Source organism: Musa acuminata, chromosome BXJ1-2, assembly GCF_036884655.1.
Source record: "Musa acuminata AAA Group cultivar baxijiao chromosome BXJ1-2, Cavendish_Baxijiao_AAA, whole genome shotgun sequence".
Taxonomy (NCBI): domain Eukaryota; kingdom Viridiplantae; phylum Streptophyta; class Magnoliopsida; order Zingiberales; family Musaceae; genus Musa; species Musa acuminata.
This window is the reverse complement of record NC_088328.1, coordinates 24,948,862-24,961,489: the sequence shown is the minus strand read 5'-3', so window position 1 is coordinate 24,961,489 and position 12,628 is coordinate 24,948,862. Positions and strand designations below refer to the sequence as shown.

The 12,628-nt window shown below is 42.5% G+C and overlaps 3 protein-coding genes across 4 annotated transcripts; 2 read left to right on the top strand and 1 right to left on the bottom strand.

Moving 5' to 3' along the window:
• Positions 1-2,232: 2,232 nt before the first annotated feature.
• LOC135612870 (putative ripening-related protein 1) lies at positions 2,233-2,899 on the top strand. The gene has a single exon (XM_065109646.1). It carries the CDS (start codon positions 2,258-2,260, stop codon positions 2,819-2,821), a length of 564 nt encoding a protein of 187 aa, XP_064965718.1. The 5' UTR covers positions 2,233-2,257; the 3' UTR covers positions 2,822-2,899.
• A 3,180-nt stretch (positions 2,900-6,079) lies between these two features.
• On the bottom strand, positions 6,080-10,575 carry LOC103975850 (CDT1-like protein a, chloroplastic). 2 transcript variants are annotated; one of them, XM_009390955.3, is made up of 9 exons: positions 10,401-10,575; positions 9,893-10,166; positions 9,744-9,813; positions 9,550-9,669; positions 9,247-9,478; positions 7,504-8,199; positions 6,627-6,828; positions 6,445-6,535; positions 6,080-6,276 (listed from the first exon to the last, which is right to left on the bottom strand). In XM_009390955.3, exons 2-9 carry the CDS (start codon positions 10,134-10,136, stop codon positions 6,219-6,221), a joined length of 1,713 nt encoding a protein of 570 aa, XP_009389230.2. In that variant the 5' UTR covers positions 10,137-10,166; positions 10,401-10,575; the 3' UTR covers positions 6,080-6,218. The 2 variants fall into 2 exon arrangements, with proteins under 2 accessions (XP_009389230.2, XP_009389229.2); XM_009390954.3 differs by having other exon boundaries at positions 9,893-10,151.
• Positions 10,576-11,494: 919 nt separating this feature from the next.
• On the top strand, positions 11,495-12,585 carry LOC135612869 (aquaporin TIP3-1-like). Its single transcript, XM_065109638.1, has 3 exons — positions 11,495-11,663; positions 11,736-11,983; positions 12,068-12,585. The coding sequence occupies exons 1-3, from the start codon at positions 11,531-11,533 to the stop codon at positions 12,449-12,451; spliced, it is 765 nt and encodes a 254-aa protein (XP_064965710.1). The 5' UTR covers positions 11,495-11,530; the 3' UTR covers positions 12,452-12,585.
• The last annotated feature ends 43 nt before the right edge of the window (positions 12,586-12,628 follow it).

Sequence of the window (12,628 nt, the reverse complement as noted above, 5' to 3'; positions counted from 1 at the left end):
CTTGATTGTGATAATTCTTCTCATCATTTGAAGGTAGGTTTGTATCAGACTTTTAAGTATTTGACCCACACAATTCTCCACCTACATTTCTTTTCCGTTCTGTTTTTGGTAGCAAAACTGCAGGCCTTGAGTTCAATGATGATTTTAATGCTAACAGGATCAACTTTCTTTGAAATAAGAATGATATTAATGGAACTCCGATGCTGGAAAGCTTGCTTCCATCAACAAACAAACGTGGAACCACAATAAAAGGCAATACATGTTTGTTGTTTTATTCCAGGAACAAAGCTTAGAGAAAGTGAATCCAATGTCAAAGGAGGACAAAAGAGAGGTGTCATCTCACAAGGCTTATCTATTAAACTTCTTTGTTCTGAGCTGGAGGTACATTCGATGAATAACACAAGCTACTGGCCTTCCAAAACCTGCACATTTCCAAAGAAAAGGTGCCGACAAAAGGTGCAGTGGATTAGTCATGAGTTCCCCACCTAAGATCTCCCATATTTTGATTGTTGAAAGCTGGCGTTTCCCTCCATCAACTACTAACTGATGAGAACACACAATCAGATACAGCGAGGTATTCGGTGGATTAGGTGAACCGATTGTTAGGATTTGAATCATGAAAGCGTTCTCTTTGGTAAAAGGTTGCTGATGCTGAGCTGATACAAGTTTCATTTTATCTGTTTATGGGATTTAGTGCTACTTGCTTAATAAGGACTCCAAACATAATCCTCATGTCCTCAACTATTGACACAAGCTTTACGATTCATCTTGTTTATGGCTTACTTGAGTTGGTCGTCTAATGCTAGATTCTATGCTAACTAAATTTACATACACAAAGAATAATTTTCCTATGAATATGAGGGCAAATGAGAAGGAAGTTTGTTGAAAGGGGATATCGACAATTTAAGTATGAATATAGTACCAAGTGTTGTAGTACAAACAAACTTGGGAAATTTTCATGAGAAAGCTCATGTTTTTTCTTTTTCTTTTTTTTTGCTTTTTAGGAGGTGCTCATGTTTTTTTTTTTTTTTTTTTTTTTTGAGATGGTGTCCTCTATTTTTAATAAACATATAAATACTTCTCGTCAGTATTTGCAATGGCAAGGCTCTCGTTATTATCCTCACCACCTCCCGTCACGTTGGTCATCGAACTGTTCCCTCCCTCCTTCCTTATCAGGTCATCCCTTACCTATCGTGCCCACACTATCTCAGCCCTCACCTTCGTCATCGTCTTTGCTCTCGTCCTTGTCTGTCATTATCGTCGTACTGCTAAGGCCACACCACCCTCATCAACCTCCTTCCCCTCCACTGAGGTCAACGAGCACTATGGAGGCAAGGGCCTGGGCAATGTGGGCATGATTGACAGGGCTCGGGCAAGGGAATGGATGGTGCCACCTATTCGAACAGGAGACTAGATGATGAACCATGCAGGGGAGGAGGGTGGGGAAGCCGCACCGAGGCTGCCTCCTTCCCCTTAATCTCCTTCTCCTCCGCTAAGGTCGACGATCGACGAGAGGGAGGGGAGGAAGGCTTAAAGAAAGGTGAAAAGGGTCTTGTGGGGAAATGGCAATGGGGCCTCTTTGGTTGGACGAAGGCAATGAGCAACCGACTAGTTGAAAATCCTCAAAAAGTATTTTGTTTTTAGGAAAATCATCCAAGAAGCTTTCTTCTTTATTGATATAAATACGCGTGGTCGGTAGTGTGATGATGAATAAAGAATAAAAAGATTAAAACGATGCTAATGGTCTCCGATAGCATACTTATTCTAGTTTACTCACCATGAATGAATAGAATCTAAGCTTAAAGAAGACGTGAATCCCCTATAGTTAGGGTCGTCATGGCAGCCAACCGTCCGCTCACATTAATGTTGGAACTTATAGAACAAGTGGTTAGAAATTAGAATATAATTTAGATTTGATAGGTAAAGTTTGTTGTTATCTATCGGATTATAGTTTGAGCTTTTCTTTAATTAGAAACTTGGATGTCGAAGGAGGTTCTTGTTGCATAATCCTATTGTATTATATTAGATGTTATCAATGTAATGTCGGAATGCATGGCAGATAAAACCGAGATCAGATTTAATAGAAAATTGAGTTTTGCCTCTTTTTCTCCACTAATCTCTTCCCTCTTCTATCCAGTTTAATATTGCAGAACCTTTGATTGGTTCTAACAAGCAGTCTATATATACCTATCAATCCACATTCAAACCAAAGATCGATCCTTTGGAGCAGTTCTTACTCACAAGGAGTAAGCGAGAGATGGCCAAATCTTCACTGCTGCTTATGACGATACTGCTACTTGTAGCTCTCATGAATCTCTATCTTGCAAGCTCACACCGTCAACTGGCTAGTTGCCATCCCAGCGGACACCTACCGGGCAAGCCCGGCCACTGCGACCCGGGCTACAGCTCTGACTGCTGCAAGGCCGGCGAGTCGTACCCGCAGTACCGCTGTTCGCCACCCATCACCGGACACACCCATGCGAAGCTGACCGTCAACTGCTTCGAGGAGAACTGCGACGGAGGTGGCCCGTCGGAGTGCGACAATAGTTACCACAGTGACAAGGAGATGGTGGTCGCGCTGTCCACCGGGTGGTACGCCGGTGGAAGCCGCTGCCATCAGATGATTAGGATCCACGCTAATGGGAGGTCTGTTCTTGCCAAGGTGGTGGACGAGTGCGACTCGGTGAATGGATGTGATGACGAGCATGACTTCCAGCCTCCTTGCCCGAACAACATTGTGGATGCTTCCCCTGCCGTGTGGAAAGCGTTGGGGATCTCCACAGACGTGGGACTCTATCACGTCACCTGGTCTGATGCGTGAGCAAGCAATAGTCTACTCGCTCTATATAAGTAAGCGTATTATCAATCAGGCACGTACGTGACTTTGGACATCTGTGTGTTCGACCTTTAAATAATCAAAGCTATTAAGTTTGAAGGCTAAAATGTCATCCTCCGACAAGATATGCTGTTGTTATGCTTTACCTGATAAGAAAGCATCTAAAACACTCTATTTATCACTATCTACAAAGACTTTGGACTCATCGCCCGTAAGCGTTCTCGCATACGTTGTCAGTTTTCAGAAATGATAATAGAACTAAGATTTCTTCGAATAAATGCCTATGAAAGATCATCACCAAACATAAGTCAACGTATTTAATATTTTGGTGGTGTGCACAAACAGGGCAGATGAAACATCATCATATCTGTTAACTGCAAATCATCAACAACAATCACTCCCTCGATGTATAATTTATGGACTCGACAACAAATATTTTCATGTAAATTCCATCAAGTATTAGCATGCCATGTCAGAAAGCATGGTCGTGTAGCATCATTGAAGAGTTAGATCTGCAATACGCGAAACAGAGAAAAAAAGGGATCGAGTTTGAATGCAGCTGTTAAAACTCACGTATGCTATCAGAGGCTCGGAAGAAGATGCACAGAAGAAGGCCGCACGCGCAGAAGCTTATAGGGCATCTGACGATCATGGAGGATAGCACCCCGAGAAGAATTGTGGAATGGTGGTATACTTGAGGTGGCCATGGGCTCCAGATATACCGGGATCGATCGCCTAGAATATACAGATAGCTGGGACGAAACTGGCAGAGGAGAATATGCCACTCTTGCATGGATACGTTAGTGGAGCTCGATGTCGTCGAGGAGATGAGATGATCCCACAGAATATGCTCCAAGAGTACATGCGGTCTCTTAGCCAGAAGCTTGTTTACTGTAGCTCATAGATTAGTTTAATGTCCTCAATCTGGCTCTCAAGTGCATTAATTCATTTGCTTATGTATAGCAGCAAAGGCCAAATAACATGATCCATATCAGATCTTGGTTAGGTTACACAGAGGTTCTTAGTAGATCCATGGCAAAGTTCATGTTTAGCTTGGGACAGATACTGAAGCTGGAATTCTTGGACTTGTCAAGCAATGAGCTCGGTGACCATATTCTTCACCGTGTGTGGAAATAGAAAGCAGCAAATCCTTGTGAATCAAGAGAGTTTTATCAAGCAGTTGTGGGCCTGTGGCACGTGCCACCCTCCTCAATACAGTTGCATTGAAGGGTGAGGGTTCAGAACAGAGAAGCAGCAGAAGAACAGTGGAATCAAAGAAGCCATAATGGCCTTTCTACGGTTCATCTGTTCTCCTGATCCTAAGACAGCAGCAGCGGTAGAAGAAGCAGAGACACTGCTACTCGCAATTCCTTCTCAAGTTTTGTTCTTTAGAATGAACTCTCTATTTTTTCTTTGTAAGATCACTTCCTACGTTTGCTCGGGAAGAACAGTCGAGTAGAACTTGATCGATGGTTTAGAAGAGCATTCAACGAAAGAAACAGACAGTGATCAAGGAGAAATATACAAAGAGAAGCTTCTGGCTCAAAACATCAGCATTGATGAGCTGCCATGAGTTCGTTCACCCTTTTGCTGCATCAAGCTCCGCTTCGTTTCATCCCAACCCAGCGACGGAAAACCAGAAACAGGCTTTCGAAAGGCCGTCAAACCACTCATTACTACTGCAACACTTCCCTATATACATCACTCAGAGCTACAAAAGACAAACCAGAAGCTACAGGGACAGGAAGCCGGAGGAGCTGCAACCGTCGTCGAAGTTGAGGGCATAGCTGAAAGGGTCATAGTGGAAGCTGAAGCGCTGCTTGCTCTCCCTTGCTTTCCCCAGCTGCCTCCTTATCTCCGCCCTGAGCCGCCAGTAGAGGCTTCTAAACCTCCTCTTCCCTCCTGCCAGCGTCACCCCAGCCTCTCCCAAGGTTGCCGCCACTGCTCCAACGGCCACGGCCATCCCCGCCACCTCACAGACCAGCAAATGGAATAATATTCTTCAACCTCTGAGGGACGTAAGAGAACACCCCACTGCTAAGAGTCGTCTCGCCCGACTCAATCCTTTTCTAAGTAGAGAGAGCGGGTGGTGGGGAGGGAGGTGAGGTAAAAAGAGGCTTGTTGGATAACTCTGAGGGTATAGTGGACGTTGCAGAGCTATATAGGACAGACAAGGGCGGGGGAGATGCTCGCTTTTGATCTCTCTTTTGCTTTGTTTAAGATTCTGGGTCCGCCGTGTTATGGAATATGGCGAGGTTTTGGTCATCACATGGATAAAGGAAGATGAGCGCTGCAGTGCTACAGTTGGTCATATTGTAGCTTCTTGCTCTTACTTCTCCCATACCTATGTGTGATTTAGATCAATGTTTGTCACGATCACATGGTTGAGATAAAGACTCGCATGGATAAAAGAAATAGCTAAGTAGCTGCTGCTACCTGCTTAAACTATACATTTCTGTCTGAGAGATGCAAGTGGAATGTCGAGCCTTATCGACTAATATTTTCAAAGCCTCAGAGTACTTTGATTCGATCACTTTGTAGGGGCTACATTGCCTCGGGGGTCCCTAAATTCCACTTTTTAATGCGGGTATTGACAGTGGTGGAGGCAGAGATGCTGTCCCTTCTCGGCCTCCGAGCATCTGAAAACCATTTCATTTGCCCACTGTTTCCTCTGCTGCTGGAAATCATCACTCGCCAGCGTTTCCTCTACTGCTATAAATCATCATAAAACCATTTTACTCAAGGATTGTGTTCGTGCCTCAGTAAAGTCGATGCAGAATTTACTTCGCTTGGCCTACTGCCAACCTTTCCTCAGTGTCCTCAGTTCACTTTGTTCTTCTTTTTCTCTCCCATTATATTAACTATTATTAAAGGTCAGCTGATGAGAAGGATCAGGCCATCATCCCACTCATGCCCTCACAGTTCCCAGTTTTTATGGCCACGTTTGTGGTCCATAAAACCTTTTCAGAGTCTGGAGAAAAAGCTTGAAAAAGAAAAACTGATCCGCGTCCTGCACGAGGAACGCCTATATTCTTAAATTAGTTTTTTCTATTTTAAGATGAATATCTGATGTTGTTCCAACATTTATAGTCATTATGTGAGCAGCTGTACCATGCAAACTTGCATTGCTCGACAAATAAAATGAAACAGATCTCATGGCACTTCAATAATCAAAGAGACAGAAAAAAGACATCCAACTTTTTCTGTTAATAGTCACAGGCTATTAACAGAAAAAAGCATTCATAAGAGAAAAAGAAGACTGATTGATTAGAAAAAAGCATAAAACAGAAACTTTTAACACTTACAGGTGTTCTTTTCAACTTTGTGCACTCATAATTGGCAATTAGACTAAATCAAGTAACTCTTACAAGAAAAGAAAATCTCACAAAGCTTCTAGTAGCTTAGCACGTAAGGCTTCTCGATCTGATGTTTGCTCGATGCTGCAAAATTAACAAAAATGATATGAATAGAAAACATAGCACTGCATAAAAAGAAAGTGCTTCACTGGATTTCTAACTCAGGTAACATTGAGTTTAGATTGTCCAGAGATCTAAAGGAAATTCTTGCAAGAAAACATAATTCGAATGACTTGGTTAGAAATAACTTGCCGATAAAAATGCTGGCCATTAGATGCTGCCTTCTTAGAAATCCAATCTGGAAGTAGACGTTCTAATAAACTCAAGTGCTCCTCTGCTTCTCCTGCCATGCAAACACATTAGAATAGTTAACCATCTGGCATGAAAAAAAGAAAGATTCCAATATAAGAATAGGCTGTCAAAAAAAATCATACTGGTCTCCTCAATTTCCAAGTTATTAGAAAGTATTTTGTGTAAAAGCTCCTCCTTTGTGATTATTGAACACTTGATGGACCGAGAAATGAAGCAGATTGCATCAAATGTTTCTGACAAACCAGCTAGCATCTCATTGTGCTTCCTATCTCCCATTTGGACCAACTTGTAATCCTTAGAATTTGCAGCTGTTAGATTATGTACCTATAATTATATATCAGAAGTCAATTTATTATGTAATACCAAACAAACTACATTGACTGATTAAAAGACTGAACCTAATGCTCACGAATGCCTGATTTGCAAAACAAGAATGTGACCGTAATTAAAAGAAAGAATGTTATAAAAGGGTTATAAAAGAATGTGGTCGTAATTAAAAGAAAGAATGTTACAAAAGGGTTTGTAACAATGACTACTAAGTCATTGCTATGTCATGGTATAACGTTAAAATCTTGATAGATATATATCGCACAAGTTCGCATATCATATAGAAGGCTACAAACTAATCAAAACATGCATCAACCTATGTCAGTCAGTGTCACTCCATGTGGATGTCAATGAAAACAAAATTTCGTGCAAGAATGATATGTGACACTTAAGTAGCAACATATATAACCAACATCTTCGAACTTGATGATAAACAAGTTTTTAGAATCTTAAATGTAAGCACCTCTATGGAATGCAAATTCAGCACAATGCTATCACTTAATTTGGAGGCAACATTTTACATACTGAGGCAATAAGTTATGAGTCAAGCTACACAAAACCTAGAAATTTCAGGCCATATGCAATTACTAATAAAGATACACGAACAAGAACATAAGACGAGACTAACATTACTGCACATTGGCCACATCATAATCACTACAATAAACATACCATGTCTACCAGATGGGTACGGGATTTTCCAGTTTCTTCTTCCCAAGTATAACTTCTAGTAGATGGAGCTTCATGTGAAGAATACTCAGCAACCATGCATTTCTGAGATGTATTGGTAACTGAACCTTTGACAGTTTCCTCCATGTTTGTAGAGTAAATAAGTGACCTACGAGCTGACGTAGTCAATCTGGCTTCATCAACTGACTCTTCACTTTCGGTAGTCAACTTTTCATGAGGAGTTGGAACTGGTCTTTTGGGTGTCTGCTGAGCTGGAGTGTCTGTCATCTCGCCTAATTGTAAAGCACCTTTCACAGGTGTGCTTTCAAAATACTGGAAAATCGTGGGGCTATCTGAATTAGAGGTCATATCAGCAGATGAATTTTTGGCCGAACCAGAAGAAAGGCTATCAAACTTTGGGGGGCTACTGCTCTCCTTGGCCGCATCACAACTGCTTGTAGATTTAAAGGAAACTGAAGCAGCAAGTACTTGAGTTGTATGAGTTTCTGATATGACACCTTTTTTAGAAAATTGCCTTTTAAATGATGATGGTAAGAGAGAAGAATTTGACAAGAATCCAAGCTCAGCAGAAATTTCTAGTGGTTCAATGCAAGAATTCTCAGGTAATAATTCTAGAGGCAGACTATGGCTTCTTTGATTGAATGGCTCTGGTAGCTCGGCCTCAGGGATATCAGTACCCTATTATCCAGACAACCAAGGAAAAACATAAGTTCTTGAAGAAACCATGTAAGTGAAAGTTTAGCAAAAGGACCATTTACCTTCTGTGCAATTCTGAAATAGCTTAATCTACTAACAACAACAACAACAATAATAATGATGATGCAACCAAGTGGTTAAAGAACGCAATGTTCAGATAACAAAATTTTCCATTCTTGACAATTGAAAATTGTGAAGAAAAAATCAGAAAGTAAACGATCTAATCGTCAAACTATCAAATCTGCAAGGGATACAAAAAGGCCACCAACTAGTGGTGTTGCTGCACTGGAAACATATGTGTTGATCCTCAGGCTTACGTGCTTCAAGATTGTCATCACTTTCTAATTTCCTGTCGTTATGCAGGTGTGTACTATGCAATTATTTTTTTCCTCATCACAAAATCCATAATTAGTGCTGACAATTAATTAACACATCAATCATACAAAGGCTCATCAGGAATTGTATGCAGAGCCACTAGATCAAATAGATAGGAAGATATATTCAATTTTAACATCATAAAAATGCATTGCAGACATAGAAGTGAGAACTGAAACAAATTTATCAAATACTTCTAAAAAGATCAACAAATTGATACAAGAATTCTACTAAAATATCCAAGTCATATTAAGCACATATACCAACTCAATTACAAAACGCATTATACCAAACCTATGGTACTTCAATCACCTCCAACAAGTATGACACATAATCCATTTTAACATATAATATTGACTGTATGAACCCTGCTTCACTGTTATAATATTCATTTTTAATCAAGTATAAGCAGTAAAATGATCTATTATATAATACAATATCTTTCAACTAACTCTTCCATAAAGCATATCATCTAAAAACTACAAAACCACAAGAAATGTTCTCAACCTTTTGCAAGAAAAAACAAGTGAACTTTACAGCATTTAGAAGTCAAATACCAAAGAATTTAATAGAAAACAATAAACAATTGCTTTCAGTAACCCTCATTTGTTCAGATAACAACTAGGCCTGGATTAAAGCATCATGGAAGAATACCTCTGGATGTGTAATGAAGAAATCCAAGAGCCTTGCACGAAAGGTTTTGCATAAAGCGACGGATGCAGATTGGCAGGAATGTGAATTATGATCCGCAACCTCTTTTAGTAGAGTAATCTTCATATCTGAAATGACTAATAAGCTCTCCTTGTCATGTACAAGTATCTTTTCTGTCTGAATTGCTTCAGGGAAGATATATTTCATCTGTGCAATATGGCTGTATAGAATCTTCCTGGCAAAAGAGAAGCCATATGAATGAGTAAAACAATGTTTCTTCAAATACTTAACATAACATTCTAGTACCTCTTCGTCAAGACCTCCACCTGTGTGCAAATGTTGCGAAAAGTTGGCAACAACTTACGCAACCCAAGCAACCTTGTAGAAGTCTCTAATCGACTAAATAGTTCAGCCAAAATCTGGTAACTGTTATTAAAGGCATGCGATCACTACTGGTTGCAAAAAAAAATAAAAGAAGGATGTAATATCATGTAACACACTTCTCTGGAAGTTCATCTGATTTATGTTCCTTCTTTTGTCCATGCGAAAGACCATTTTTTTCGACTGGCTCTGAGACCAAAGAATTTGTATCAGAAAGCGAGTCAAAATTTTACAAACTTGAAAAAAAAAGCAGATTGGTCACCATCACCTTCATTTCTTAAATCTTCAGCAAGTTGTTTCCTAGAAAGAGAAGAAATTACTCTTGCTTTGCTGCTCCACTCAGGTTTCTCAGGTGTTGGAGTTGCAAGGCTACTTCCAAGTCCTTGCTTTTGATCAATTTTCATGTCTTCAAGAGATTCGCTATCCGAATCTTTCTTGTTTGACATCACAGGCAGTGTCACCCCAGACCCCAAGTTAGTAGGAGTGTTCATCTTGCATCCTTCATGCTCCATAAGTTTTAATTAACTCTGCAAAAATTTCAACTAACAGGAATAGTCAAATGTGGAGCTATTTGATGCAGCCACACGCCCTCATGTGAGAACAAACTCATTTGAACCATAACAGATCAAGATTGCTTCAAATAATCCAAAATTTAAACCACGTGACATGCACAAAGCAATACAAATACGCAGAAATGAGCTAACAAATCTAGCGGTGCCTGGGATACCCAAATACTATAAGGTATAAAGAGAAGATTAAGGTCGACTATACCAAACCTGAAGATGCGGAGAAAAACTAGGGTCAGGAATCAAGATCCGATGTCGAGAACAAACAGAAGCGGTAGATCTCGGACGGCCCGGAGAACTCACGACGGATCGAGCGGAGAGCACGAGACGAGAGCGAGGACTTCGAGGGGAGAGGTAGGGTTTCTTCGACAGCTAGAGAAAGGAGCGACCGCGGAGAAGATATAATGTTACGACCTATGGCAAATTTCACTTGTAGAATTTACGGTCAAGGAATTTTACGAGTAGGCCCCACATCAAATACCACAGCACCTTCGTACGACACCTCATCACGTAAGGATTTCGCGTTAGTCATAGACGTGAGAAAGACCATTAAGGCAAAATAGCCGTTCGAAAAGAGGCATCTCTTCGGCTTTTGGAACACGGGGGCATCCAACCCGGTAATTCAAATTTTAAGCGATATGGGCCTGGGCCTGGGCCTGTGCTTTCGAAAAGGCATTTGCAATGATCTTGGAATACCAACTTGATCACACATAATGCAAGAAATCAAAAGCAATAGAGTATCAAACCGATCTTGATGTGAATTGATATCTTTTGGTGCATGGCTGGTTTTGCTGACAAGTGCAAGTCCTTGGCCACTCCAGTTCCTGTGGAAACTGTGCTTCTCCTTTACTACACGAGAGGCGACACGCACTGGTAGAGCAGCTCTCACATTTTATCATCGTAATTGGCAATGATCTTTGCAAAACCAATGCAAACTGGATAAGGTCATGTATCCACTCCTCAATCCATAGATAAACCACTGTTACATAAAGCCAATTTTTAGGGAAGGCAACGCTGATCTCCGGAACATCGAGTTCTTCCCCTGCATGCAGGAAGCACGCACCGAGCGAGCGTCACGACTCGAAGATAATAAGATAAGAAGATAAAGAAGCCACCAGACTGCACTGCACTATGAGCAGGTTTTGGCCACCTCAACACTACCCTCAACGTGCCACTCCTCTCAGTAACCTTCTTCCCACGTGTCCCCTCACTCCTCGTTTGGAACCCTCTTCTCGGCACGATCCTCATCCTTTTCTCCTCGGCAATTCCCCGTTCAGAACGACTATCGGTACCGGTAAGAAAGAGGAAGGGCTGATCGAGAGTTAGATTGAGCTGCAGCCATGCCACCTCGCAGGTTCGCCTTCGGTCGCGCGGAAGATGCCGTCCACCCGGACACCATGCGTGCGGCACTCTCCGAGTTCATCGCCACGGCTCTCTTTGTCTTCGCCGCCGAAGGCTCCGTTCTCTCCCTCGGTAAGTAGATCACATGCGTTGTACGCACATGCGTGCGTGTCGTTACCAAGGGTAGAGGCTAATTGGTCGCAGGAAAGCTCTACAAGGACACCTCCACCGCCGGAGGGCTTGTGGTGGTGGCCATAGCCCACGCTCTGGCTTTTTCTGTCGCGGTCTCCGTCGCCTTCAACATTTCCGGCGGCCATGTCAACCCTGCTGTCACACTCGGCGCCCTTGTCGGCGGCCGGATCTCTCTCATACTGGCGGTCTTCTACTGGGTGGCTCAGCTACTCGGCGCTGTCGTCGCCGCTCTCCTCCTCAGGCTGGCAACCGGTGGCATGGTAAGGAACGCTTGCAATCCACTGTAACATGTCATTTGTTTGTTTATGGTGAGGTTGTTCGGTGTATGTTTTTTCGACATGAAGAGGCCGCTGGGATTCGGGGTGGCGTCGGGCGTCAGTGAGGGGCACGCAGTCCTGCTGGAGATCGTAATGACGTTCGGGCTCGTCTACACCGTGTACGCGACGGCGATCGATCCCAGGAGAGGCCATCTCGGCATCATCGCGCCTCTCGCCATCGGCTTCATCCTGGGCGCCAACATCCTTGCCGGCGGGCCATTCGACGGCGCCGCGATGAATCCCGCGCGGGCCTTCGGACCGGCAGTCGTCGGCTGGAGGTGGAAGAGCCACTGGGTGTACTGGGTTGGCCCCTTGGTAGGAGCAGCTCTTGCAGGGCTTACCTATGAGTTCCTTGTGATCCCGGATGAGACTCCCCGCACTCACCAGCCCTTGGCTCCCGAGGACTACTAACTTCTCTAGCCCTACCTGTTTCTTCTCCTCTCACGTTCTTTGTTGTTGAGTGTTCGCTCTGTAGTACAGTATTGTAATCAACTGCCGAACTCTTTGAATGGTTTATAATTAAATAAAAGTTGTGGTGTCTTTAATCTATGTATGTAAATGTTGGCTGGAAATTTGAATGCTTGGTCG